This window comes from Camelus bactrianus, chromosome 8 (assembly GCF_048773025.1).
Source record: "Camelus bactrianus isolate YW-2024 breed Bactrian camel chromosome 8, ASM4877302v1, whole genome shotgun sequence".
Lineage (NCBI taxonomy): Eukaryota > Metazoa > Chordata > Mammalia > Artiodactyla > Camelidae > Camelus > Camelus bactrianus.
Window position 1 is genome coordinate 32,151,243 of NC_133546.1, and position 13,958 is coordinate 32,165,200.

Genomic DNA, 13,958 nt, shown 5'->3' on the forward strand with positions numbered 1-13,958 from the left:
ACCTCTATCACAATCAATATAACATTATCCCATTTCTTTTTCTTATCCTCCCCTCATTCTATCATTCAAATTTAGTTAATAAGATTATCTTTCTTAGTGTTCACTTTTATATGATAAATCAAGTTATACTTCTGTTACTTGATTTATTCCAGTTTGAAGTGACATCATTTGCTCCCTAATATTTACATGAAGTGAATATCAAACTGTCTCTAAGCCTCACTTTTAAATTATAAAGTTTATGTGTAAATTGTGAAGGCCTATCATGTTTACATTTTCATCTGTCACCCTGATACCTGCAGTTAATGTACATGAAGAATTTAGAACAGTGCCTAGTACAAAGGAAGTACTATAAAACTGTTTTGTTACATGTTAGTTGTAGTTCAACATTTAACTATATATGATACTCACGTGGATTTTTTGCTGTAGTTTCTTTATTTAGCACTTGGTGGGATGAACTTCACCCTCCAGTAGTTTTCTCAAAAAAACTCAAGAGAAATTTTGCATGTAAATAATTGTACAGTTTTTTACTACTTGAATGATAGTTTGACTGGATATGAAATCTTTATGTGACATTTTATTTTTATTGAATTTCTTAGATTTTATTCAACTGAATGGCATAGAATGTTGTGGTGGGGGAAATCTTGGGAAGTCTGATGCTTTCCCAATTACAGGTGATTTTTATTTCTCTTGCTGCTGCATAAAGGATTCCTTCTTTCTCTTTCAATTTCAATAATGCATTAGTATTGACTAAGCTGTATTTTTTTTTAACGTGCATTGGGCATTTTAAATATTTAGGTTCATGAATTCTTTTATTTCTTCAAAAATTACATTGAATTATAATTGTAATCATGTAGTCTCTTCCTAAATTTTAGTCTTCTTTGTTGAGGTATCCAACTATGAATGTATCTCTTTGCCTTCTGTGTTTGCCATGTTTTCTCTAATCCTTTTCCTCTTTATTTTCCTTTTGTTTATGTAGCTTTACCTCATTGTTTCTTTGTAAATAAGAGTAAAGATCAAAACCCTTGTTAGGATACCACACGTTCTATAATGTTTTAAATTTTAAACTTTGTAGTCACACTTATGGCCCAAATCACTGTATTTGCAAACTGATATATATATGCTGTTTTCCACTCAAGTCCTAATGGAATAAACCTGTGCAACCTGAGGAATGTCAGGAAAACACTACATTTGATAAATATAAATAAGTATAAAAGGTGATGACATTTCATTTACTTAATTTATGATATGTGAATGCAAGAAGTAAAATCTAAGGAAGTCTTAATTTGTCATGTTCGATTATGTAGTAATTTTCAGTCTATTTATAGAGCTCCAGATATGTGAAACTAAGAGAAACCACCTATTGCAATTTCCTGACTTCATAAGAAAAAAAATCTGATATTCAGAGATCAGAATTTCTAAAGAATTTTAAAGACTTACTGAAGAAAAATCTAATTTCTCAAATTTTCTAATATTGGCCATAAAAAAACAATACTTAATGTTGTTTCAGCATCCCTATTGTGACCTGTATTTTTCCTCTGGTCTTTTAATTAGCTAAAAGTATTTGTGAAGATGGAGATAACTTCCATAAATCATTCACCATTCATTGTCTTAGGACTTTAAAAGCCCACTCCAGGTGCTCATTCTCAATTTCTACTTTGAATAGATTATGAATCAAATAAAGTCGAGATATTGGCAGATTTGATAATTAATATAGGCAGTAACTTCACTTCGAAATAGATTCTCTGCAGCAGCTTGCTTCAGGTGCCAACACAAATATTGAAGAGAAACTCTATAGCAAAGGGTCAGAACTTACTGTCATAAAGCTCCCCTGTATATGTAAAAGAAAAAAATAATAATAACCATCCTTAACATTGTCAATGCCATATACAAAGCAACCTGTTCAGTGCATGGCAAATGATAGACCCCGATTATATAATTGTTATTATAAATTTACAGATTCAGAAACCAAGCCTCAGAGATGGTTAGTGAACTTAGTTCACTTATATAAGGAGGCAGAACCAAGATTCAAATCCAGCTCTAGAATTTTTCTCAACACATTTGTCCCAGGTACAGCTTTCAAAGCAATAAAAAAAAATGTATAATCTTTTTTTTAACATAATAGTTTAAAATATTTGAAGGCGGTTACCATATACTGCAATAGTCTTTCCTTCTCTAAGTTAAATATTCTCCTTCTGGTAGTTCATCTTTAATACGACATATAGCTGATTTTAGAGTCCACTCATCAATCTGATCATTCCTTCTGGACATGCGCCCAGTCATCCAAGCCCCCTTCTAAAATGTAACATCTAGAAATTATCAAAACACTCCAGTTGTGTTGTCAGTACCGAGTATAAAGTAGACCATTTAGAGGTCTAACTATTAACTGGGGATAATGAGGAATTGCTGTATCTTGGCTGAACTCAAGTACCAGGAAGAGAAAAAAAATTAGAAAAAATATCCCCTTTCAGTTGGGTCATAATATTCTGCTTCTGACAGAAAGTGGTCCAAAATAACCACCACTTTTACGGAATTCTGAAGATATAAATATGTTGGTTATTCTTCAAGAAGGCACCAATGCTGAACCCAGGAAGTTCATGGGACAGTCACTGTGGACAGCTGCTTTTCTTGAATTTACAAATAAACCTGTTACTTCTACAGGGGAATATCTGCTGCATGCCTCCTGTATGTTAAGCATGAGTTGTACTATTTAATCCTAAACACAGCCGAAAGAGTTGTGGATTATTGTGACCATTTTATGTATGTTGAACTGAGGGATGGTATCTTAGAATTCATTTATTTACCTTCAAAATAGAAATTGGAGACATTCCCAAATTCATTCGTGCAGATCTCACCTTAAGTCTGAGGGACTGTCCTAGAGTCCATGTGTTTTCCTACATGTCAGGTTACCTCACAAGGCATGGTAGCCATTCTCAAAGATGCTCCCTAGTGATTTTTCTGCCTCCTGATATTGTATCCAGGTTTAATTTCCTCCTTTTGGATGTGGGCTGGCCCTTGAAATGAATAGAAAATGGCAAAAATGATGTAAAGTTACTTCCCAAATTAGGTAATAAAGAGAAAGTGTCTTCCATCTGCGCTATTGCTTCTCTTGCTCTTTCAATCCCTCAATCTAAGGAAAGCCAGCTGCCCTACTGTGAGTTGTCCAGCAGAAAGGCCCACGTGGCAAGGAGATGATGTCTCACTGAAGAGCCAGTAAGGACTTGAGGCTAGCCAAAGGCCATGCGAAAGAGCTTGAAAGCAGACTCTTTCTCAGGGACCCTTGAAATGACTGGTTCCAGAGAATACTTTGACTATAGTCTGTGAAAGAGGCTGAGCCAGAGATACCCACAAAGCCATGGCTTGATTCCCTACTCATTGGAATTATGAGATGATCGGCGTTGGTTGTTTTAAGTTTGGAGGTAATTTGTCACATAGCAATAGGTAATTACTATGCCATACTAAAGCAAAGGGAGTCAGGGGGAGAGCAGCAGAATTGCATGAAATCTGTCTTTCACTCACCAGGCATCAAGCATGTACTAAACATTGTCCCAGCTTTGTGCTTATTTATAGCTGCACTAACCACATTCCTAACAGAGTTGAGGCCCACTCTATATGTGCATTGAATTGTGCTGGTTCCAAAACATTTTTTTCTTAAACATAGTAAAAAGGATACACCTCTCATACTTTCCTTTGTTGCTATTGTTTACAAACATGGCTATTAAAATGTAAATTATCATCTTAATAACTGTGGATTTTTTTATGTCTGTTTTATAAGAGAGAAAACTGAAGTTGGATCACAAGAACTATAAAGGCTGTGGTCGTGGCTTTTATCCATCAATGTATCTCCAACTCAGCTCATATGGTAAACACACATGAGTACTTATATAGAACACTATGTTAACTGGCAAATTAATCATTTTTAGTATTAAAATTAGTAAACATGAACCAGCGTCCAATTGTATGTTTCCTGTTCTCCTTGCTTCTATGAAGCAATGCTACAAGAAATTGACACATTCAGTTTGGCCAAAAGAGTTGTCATAAGTATTCATGTGCCCTTGTCTCCACTGAGTGGCGGTCCCTTTCCAAGTTTCATGTACTAAAACACAGTTTTCATACAGTGCATTTAACTCTCCTTATGGAGAATAAACAATGAAGGAGCAAATTAAGAATAGGCTAAATTTAGAATTTAATGAAAACTTAAGAATTGTTATAATTAACTACAGAGGTAAATATTTGGAGTAAGAAAATGTGTGTGCTAATTGAAATCATTATTTAGAAGACTTTTCATTATAAAGTATGAGATAAGCTGTTAACAGATTATGAATGACTATTAAAAATGCATAAAATCTCAGAACATTTTGACTGAGAGTAACTTCCTCTCAGAGAATGTAAAGCTGACATAATTCCAATATACAGGCAAAATTTAGAAGTTATTTTTATTTTTGAAGAAGAATGATGAGCATTATAAATGGACATGTTCTCCATTTAAACAAAGTCCCAGCCTTTTCTTACTGAGCCACATACCACTCTGTGTCCCCCAAAACCCATAGTCTCTTTACTCCTTAGAGTCTCAGTTTTTTTTACTGGGTCTGTAGTCATTTGGAGAAATGGCAACATTTCTCAGCCTTTCTTGCAACGTGGTGTGACCCTCAGTTCTGGCCAATGGGTTGTAAAGAGAAAGTTCAAACAACTGTCTGGGAGGGTTCACCTCTTTCTCCTCCCTTCTGAAGAACATAAAGGGAGGAGTTAAGAAACATCTTGGTGAACATGAGATAAACTTTCCAGTTATTTGGGTCAGCATTACTGACTTGGTAGAATCCTGGAAATGTAAGTAACATACTCTTCATTGCCACCACATCCAACCTTGTCTCCCTCCAGTGAGCCTCGGTGAAACATTCCTATGGGACTGCTCCCTCTAACCCCTCACTTCCATCTGCTGCTGCTCCACACTTCAAAACTGGTTTCCTAAAGGTCTAAGAGATAGTGAGTCACCAAACTACTGAATTACTGGGTGGGTCTGAATTAATATACACTCATTTCAGGTTATCTGGGCACATCATGTCTATATTTTAATCAAAGATCTAAACAAGATAGCTTGGGAAAAACTCCCTAAAGTGTGAAAAGAAAAAAGAAACTTTAAACACACCCAACTGAAGGCTTGTTTGGGTAATGACGTTTGAACTAAAGTCTAGTCAGACTTCAGCACTAAGATGAAAGTTGGTTTTTTTTTTCTCTTTCAGTGGTATTCAACTTGAGAAAGATGAGCATAATTTTCCAGGGGCTTTTTTAGGCCTTTAAACAGTAATAGTTTATGACATAGTGTAAATACAGCAATAACTGAATAATAGGTTCAGTCTAATTTTGCTGGAAGTGTCTCCCAAAATTTGGAAGTGTTCTTCGAAAAACCCACGTTATGTTTTCCTTTTTCAGTATCTAAGGATTAAATGTATATAGATGGTTCTGTTTTTTAAGCTTTAAATTATCTTTACTATCGTTTCTATAAATCTCTTATTTTATACTTATCTTCCCTTTACACAAAATTGGACCTGGTTTGGTCCTTATTTTTTTCTCTTAGTTTTTCTTGTATCTGGAAATTATGTAACAGCCCCATCCCAGGCAGCAAATCCATCTGTCCTGTGGTAGAGCCTGTGGCACTGCTTATGGGACTACTGAGCTAGTCTGTGTGTCTCCTGATATTATTCATCACAGAGTTTTGTGCCAGTTTTAGTCTCCTAGGCCTTTTCAGTTTACATTCCTCATTCAAAGAGATGCCAAAAAACCAGCAAGAAAGCATTTATTAAGTTGGACAGTGAGACATTACAGAAATGAAGGCGCTGGACGGATGAGTATTTATCTTTACGAGGCCCCAGCAGCAAAGCTTGCAAGATGCCGGCAATTGCTTGGTTTGGTGTTCACACCACTGTCTTCTCCCTTCAGTGCGCTGCAGTCCTCAGAGAACGAAAGGAAGGGCTGTGAACGTATTATACACATGGAACCATTTCTGGGAATGAGTAAGTAGAGACAAAGTCATGCATTAAAAAAAAATCATGACATAAATCTGTTCAGGGAAGAAAAGAAAGTGCATTCTTGAATGTTTAGTAAATCAAATACATGGTTTACTAAAATGTTTTGGACTTAATTCCTCACCACAAGCTGAGAACTGTATAAAAAATGTTTCACGTGGCCTCCATCGCAGAGATGGAAGCAGAGCAGCAGGGTTAATGTTTCATGGTTTTGGTGGGCTTCCATGGCTCAACTTCTTCTGATCCTCATCTGACTGAGAAGCCAGAAGTCCCTTCCCATTGATCCAGTAAGTTCCAGGCTTTCAACACTGTCAGTAACTTCTTACTGGTTAGCATTAGAAACAAGTCCTTTTTTTTTTAATTAGAAAATGCAAATCTGTGTATCTTCAGATACAATGAAGCTCCTGCATGTGAAAAAGCAAAAGCTTGTGGACTTTGAAGAGTTCTTTGACATCATTTTGACTTTTCTAGTCCAAGCTCATTGACTGCCTGGAAAGCTAAGGTTAAGCAGTTCTGACAAGGAAATAGATGGAGACAGGTGAAGAATGCTGCTTTTTTATCCTCTGACTTTTGTATATCTCCTGGGGCCACTAGGGAGGGATGTTTGATTTTTTAAAAAATGCCTTGGTTGGTAATTTTGGGATTTATTTGCAATGCAATGTACTAGATCTCATTTCTGTAGTCAGGTAATTTGCAGACCTTGTATACTTTGGCCTTGGAGAACTTGAGGGAAAATATCTTTAATTGGTACTGGCAGACATTTCTGGCATGAGATTTCTCTAGTGTCAAAATTGAAGTATTTCCCAGAAACTCACAACTAGATTGAAAGCTGATAGAAGACAAAGGCTGAGCCTAATATAGTCTTGTGTTACTCAAAATGCTTAGCATGTGCCTGGGTATGTGAGTCACAAATGAGGAAATTTGTTGATAAAAGATTATAAACAGAGTTTTGTTTTTTTTTTTAAGGGTAAAAAAAATTGCCTATTACTTGAGCATTTCTACTTAGAACTAGTTTTCATTCATTCATTCATTCAACAAAAATGTATTAACTTCCTCTGATATAAAAATAAAACAAAATAAAAAATGCATATTAAATTTAGAGAAGGGCAGTTTAAAGAAGATAAGAGATAGCCTCACTCTACAGAGTTTTTAGTTCAGTTCAAAGGTGATTATTTGGAAAAAAAAAAGTTATATAAATACCATAAAGGCCTTGGGATCTATCAAAAATTCTATTGGAAAAGATAAATAGCACCACAGTAGTCACAAATTTCCTCCATCTAAATGATATTGGAACTATAAGTGCATACCAGCCATTTTGGTACTATCACAGGCTATAAAATACTGGTTTTTGGAATCAAATTTCCGATTGGAGCCAATTAGTTCTCCTTTTGACCTGATTTCAATGAGATGATTTCATGTAGAGCATCAGGGGTTAATTTTGAATGACAAATGTACTGTAACAAAAACCTAAAGAAAGAAAAAAGAAAACCTGGATAAGTAGAACCACAAGAGCTAAGGGTTCTTTGCAAAAGACAGAGCCAGTGTGATACCCAATTTCAATAGCTGATCGCCTTCATTGGTCCAGGACTGGTGAGCCCCTCTGCCTGTCTCTCCCCACAACTTGTTAGTGAAGATAACACAGATTTATGCACACTCTCAAAAAGGTAGACGTCGGACCCAAGGAAAGCTAGTATATTCCTTTTTTGAGATTGTGGACCCCAAGTTCAGTGGTTTTTGAGTAAAGTAGCTAGTGCATATTTTTTTCCCCAATTGTGGGGGAAGATGAAAACACAATGATTGATTCTTCCTCTTTTCTTCTTTTGTTTAGTGCCTGTTATCTTCTTTCACAGGGCAGTTCTTGCAGGCAAGTTGGGAAAGCAGCCTCTTTTGAATGGGAAGGTAAAATAAGGTCTATTTGTGCATTCAAGTTCAGATAAAATAAAAGATGGAAGGGGAGAAGCATGTCAATATAGAAGCCCCTCTTCCTGTGCACAGATCACAAATTCAGTGCAAAAACGTGATCAGCAACCGTAAGGATTCCCAGAAGTAATCACTTTCATTCCCACCATCCCCAATCCTTTTTCACCTCTCTATGAAAATACCCTTAATGTACAATCCAAGATACAACATATTAGTACACTCATCAAAAATCCCCTCTTGCTTCATGCCATAAGACTGAGGATGGGAAAACCAACTCAGGGAAATGCTTATGAAATTCTTTGGAATGCAGCTAAATATAGGAAAACATGAATTACACTGCCCCATGTAAGTAGTAATTCACTGGGAAAAAAAAATGGTGTCTGAAACCACAAAGCATTTGATGATTCTTAAATTTGGCAGCAGACTCATGAGATCCTAGGCCCTGATCTTTCTGGAGGATTACTATTACTGACATGAGGGTTCACAGTCATTAGTTCCCTCAAGTTACCATGTGAGGTTTTTTTCCTAAACGTAATTTGGTTTAATTAAATATATCGTTTTTCAGAACCTCGAATTAATGTCAGTCACACATAGCAAGAAGATAGATACTGATACCAGAAGTTTGGAAGAAAAGAAAGTTATTGAAAGATATGCACTCTGCCAGGTACAAAATCTCTCTTCTCTTTCTTTCCTTTCTCCTATCCCTTATGATGTAAAGTGGCATAATTGTGTGTGTGTGTGTGTGTGTGTGTGTGTGTGTGTATGTAACAAGGAAAACAAAAGAGTTCTTTATATTTTCACATTTAGCTAAAAATCTGCCTTCATGTTGGATTTTATGTGTATTTTGCATACATAAAACTGCATCTTTTGTTTCTTCAGAGAATTAAACATTCACAGAAACAAGTGCTAAATCAATCCTGTTAGATTATACACATTTCCACACCTTGGATAACTTCAGAGCCGGCCCTCTGCATCTGAGGTTCTGCATTTGCAGATGCAATCAGTCATGGCTGGTGGAGTATTGTAGTATGTATTTAGAGAAAATAAATCTGCATCTAAGTGGACCCGGGCAGTTCAAACTTGTTTTGTTCAAGGGTCCACTGTGATCTATCATGTGTTGTTGTAAGGATTATGCAAAACACATGGCTTATTTTAATAGGTGCATGATGATTATTAGTTCATCCTTCCTTTCCTCCTTCCTTCAGTAGAGTGTTTTAAAAAGTAGAATATTAGGATAATTACTTAGTTAATGAAGAATGTTAGAGATTGAATCTAGTAGAAGTAATCAATAGACAAACGTATAGAAAAGGTAAGTATTTTAATACGACTATTGGTTAATGGACATTATTAACAACTTATCATTGTCTCTAAGACAGAAATTGATTGTAACAACAAGAAATAATTCCTACTCATATCAGCCTTAACAGATAGTTTATTTATGTGAATGGTGCTATCTGATCAGTATCCTTGTCCTTTAGAAAACATAATAACATAGTCTGGTTTCAGGAATAGTCTGAATGCTATAAATTATCCTTGCCAAGAACCATTCTTGTATTCTTTGAGCCTTAACGAATCTAGTAAAGAGAACTATTCCTGCTTTTAGCACAAAACATTTCACCATTAAAAGGCTGACCTGCTTTTAATAAACACCAAAGTTATTGTTGGCTCTACATTCTCTCTATGCAACTGAATGAATATTTGTGTGTATGCAAGTTTTGAAACCTAATACAGACTGTAAAATTGTCCAAATCCTCTAGTTACTCCTTTTGTCCATATAAATGGAGTCAAGAGAACGCAGAATAGGTTTCAAAACTTTTACATTGTCTTTGTTGAGGCATAACTTTCTTTTGTTATACTTTTCTTTAGGAGTGGAAATAATAACAGAATTTAATTAATAGGAAATTGGCTGGGCTATCTATATTATAGGTAAGAAAGCTGTTATCAACAAATCCCATATTTCAGAAATCTCCGAGCACCATGGAAAAGAAAATAAACTGGTGGGTCAATTTTAGTAAACTGATACATTCCCTAGTACATACGCAAGTGAATTTACATTGAATATTATTGAAAGAAACATTTTGATTTTCAATTTAATTTTTAGTGGTAGAGTTAGACTGATCTATCTCCTGTTTTAAAAAGGATTGTTTGCACATTAAAGTAGAAATATTAAATCTGCCATTGATTTCTTTTCCACACGTGTTGGAGAGTCTGATACCAACCTTCCACTAAGTGAGTATCAAAACAGCCCTGTTCTAGACTGAAAGCCCAGTTCCCTGATTAAACCTACATGTGTACATGACACAAGCTGAGATAACCACATTCTTTCCCCTGGGAATGTAAAAGTAGTGCATAGAAACCACATTAAGTCAGTGGTAGGTGCCAGACATGGAAGGTTATGGAGACTTGGAACATGTTTCTGGGCCACTGTAAAGGATCATGTAAATGCAGTAAAACTGTAAACGGAGAGGCATGAAATAGATACCCACAGAGATAAAGAGTCATGTGATCCCAGAAGGAAAGAAATCAAGAGATTAGCATCCTTGGTTCTCAAACAACGTAACAGTCCCTCATTACAGAATCATTTTTGGCTCAGCTCAGTCTCCTTCTGTTTGGATCTCATGATGTGCTCTTGGTTTTCTACAGTGTATCTCACTTACTTAGAGTAGATTGAGAGACTTTTTTTCTTCTTACAGTCATATGATACATAAGTAACATGAAGGCAATGAGTGTCTCACAGATCTTCTATTTTTAATATGCTACAGTATGCTACAAAATAGTGCTACATATGGAAAAATTTTATAATTAACATAAAGGTCAATATTTTACATGAAGTCCTAAGCATTGCTTTTCATCAGTTCTCTTTTTCTGGCTCATCTCACCAGTTCTCTGCCTCCTATACATAGATACACACACACACACACACACACACACACACACTCACAAACACACCCCTACCTAGATTCTAGGAAATTGAAACTAAGTGGTCCTGTCATGAGAGTCACAGAAAAGTGAATATATAGCAGGCCATTGTCATTCCAAATAAGATAAAACACTGGGGCCTTGGGAGAAACAGCAGGGTTCATCTATCAATTTATTCCAGTCTAGACAACCCAGGAGAGTCCAATGTGCGTTCACATTTTGGGACATCCCAGAAATCTTATGACTGAGTCAGTTCCAAACTCTGGGATCTCTTTAACCCACATCTGGATTTCTTCCAGTCTAAGAAATCAAGTGTGCTGTGTGGGAAAAATGTGAATAAAGATTGTAAATCTCATGAAAATGAAATTACAAGTCCATTTTTTTCTGAGATTTTTCTCTAAAATTAGTAAACTAAAGAAAAAAATGATTAAAAGAGACTCTGTAAAATAACTGAGAAGGCATATAACTGCAGCATCACGTGATGCACAATATGAAGCATTCATAGGTGGACATATTGTACATTGTTCATTATGACTTCCAAAATCTTCCAAAACTCTGGAGTTACTGGTCCTCATGTTTTATCTCCAAATATGACTTAAGCTATTAGAAAAATGTGTACATTTCACCCATTTGGGAATGAGGACTTTGTTATTATATTAAAATCATAGAATCACAAGAAGTCTAGTGGTTACCGAAAATTATTATAATTGCCTTGTAATAGGAAAATTTCCAAACTTCTCCCTTAATGTGGTTGCAATTTTGAATACTTGGTGTGAGAGAGTCAGTGTGGTAATGATACATACTTAGATTTCTCTACTTAGAATGAAGACCTGGAGGAAAAATCTTGAGTTGTGCAAACAATTCGTCTTGGTCGCTGAATACAAGCTTTATACAAATGTAGAAACACTGAGATCATTTTCCTCGTCTTTTGAATGTAAAATACTGGAAGCAAATTTTGTTTGGCTGAGTCTTCAAAAAGCTATTATCACTTGTGTGTAAACAATACCAATCCAACAGAGGGAGCTAAATGCACACGGGGATTGAGGAGATGGCAAAGACAATCGAGAAATTAAAGTCGGGTATTTATTTTAATGCTGAAATCACAGCCTAGCCCTCCCTCGAAGGGACCTGAGCACTGACCTGAGCAAGAATGGACAGCTGATTCAGAAGACCACTGCCTTGCCTTCCTTCATCTCTAAATTTCTATTCTTTTCCTCCTTTTTAGCCTACTATTTCTTTTGCTTCTCTTGCTTTCTTGATGCTGTTTCTCTCTCCTTTTTCTTCTTTCTTTTCCTACTTGCTAGGTCCACAGCTATTATTTATCACTATTATTAGTGCCTAGGCTGTAGTGTGCCCACTAACTGTCCATATTCCTTTGAATTCCAATTTTTGTTCCCAGTTTATAATCTATATTTCAGCCTCCGTAAGTAAAGAATGCAGTGATGAGAAAGGTATCCTAGAGCTATTGGCAACTTCAGACTACTCAAACAAACCCAAAGGGCTTGATAATCAGGGTGGCCTTATTTAATAATAGGTTATGGATCAGTCAAATATTCCAAAATAAATGAACATAAATATATCTGATAAAAACCATGCTTTTGAGCATGATGCTAAATTTCAAATTTCATCTATTTGTATCATTTCCATTTTAATAGTATCTGGAATACGGCCATCAAAGAAGAAACGATGACACCTATTCTCAAACACTGTATAATCTATGTAAGAATAGGCACCATTTTTCAAGACCCTTTTTAGTAGAAGCTTACATATAAATGTATGAATGTGTACAAAAATATAATTTTGGCATCAAGGCAAGTCCTGGATAATTATAAAGAAGACAGTTTTATGGGTTAATTTATTAACTAGTATTTTATCATCAAACCTCCTTAAGGCATTTTTATATTTTCCCCCCACCCCAGGGGATTGTGTCATTATCAACGCATGGCAAAACCCATATTGAGGGAAGCACAGCCATTACTGAAAGCATTTTGTTTGCTACCCTCAGTAGATAAAGGCTGAGAATGAATTGTTATAGGTGAAATTTAAACAGGTTTTAATAGATGTAATGGGATTCAAGAGTGGCAAAGACCTAGAAGCAGCTTTTAAGCATCAAAGATAAGGTGAATGTGGCTATCACATAATCTTAAGGGCAAGTTCAGTAATCAGAAAGGTTTTAACTACAGGAATACTTGGCAGTAGCTAACTGATCACTGGGACTCTAGAAGTAGATATAGGCCTGTCTTTAGTCATCAAAATGGAGTGTTACATCCTTCTAGCTCTGTGTCATGATTTAATCCAGTTTGTAAACCCAGACTCCCTCAAATGATGTGTGGACCAGAGACTACTGAGGAAAAACTCACATTGTGCGTTGTTCTCTTCTTTCCATCCCCATCTTTATTAAGAGTGATTGATAAATATAACTATATATATATTTAAAGTTTTTGATATACATATAAATTGTGGAATGATTACGAAGGTCGAGATAATTAACACATCCATTACCTTGTATCTCGCATAGTTAACTCTTCCACATGTTTGGAAGCAGGGGTGGTGGTAAGGAGCTTGCTCCCTGTGTTTTCTTCTAGGAGTTGTACAGTTTCAGGTTCCACATTTAAGTCTTTAATCCATTTAAGGTTAATTTTTGTGAGTGGTGTAAGATAGGAGTCCAACTGGATTCTTCTGTGTGTAGATATGCAGTTTTTCCAACACTATTTATTGAAATAACTATCCTTTCCCTATTGTGTGTTCTTGGTGCCTTCTCAAAAACTAGTCGACTAAATATGTGTGCGTTTATTTCTGGAATTGCTTCTGTTCCACTGGTCTATGTGCCTGTTTTTTGTTTGTTTGTTTGTTCTTGCCAGTACCATTCTGTTTTGACTACTATTGCTTTGTGATATAGTTTAGAAATCGGAAAGTGTGGTGCCCCTAGCTTTGTTCTTCTTTCATAAGATTGCTTTGGCTATTCAGCATCTATGATGGTTCCACAAAAATTATAATAGCCTTTTCTATTTCTGTGAAAAATGTCTTTGGAATTTTGGTAGAGATTGCACTGAATCTGTAAATAGCTTTAAGTAGTATGGGCATGCTCACAATATTAAT

At 35.8% G+C, this 13,958-nt stretch overlaps 1 protein-coding gene across 1 annotated transcript in view; it reads right to left on the reverse strand.

The window, feature by feature from the left end:
• Positions 1-5,776: 5,776 nt before the first annotated feature.
• Positions 5,777-13,958, reverse strand: part of CENPW (centromere protein W) — a 194,149-nt gene continuing 185,967 nt past the window's right edge. The window contains exon 3 of the mRNA XM_074368402.1: positions 5,777-5,998. Coding sequence (XP_074224503.1) covers positions 5,948-5,998 — 51 coding nt within the window. The 3' untranslated portion in view covers positions 5,777-5,947. The remainder of the gene's footprint in view (positions 5,999-13,958) is intronic.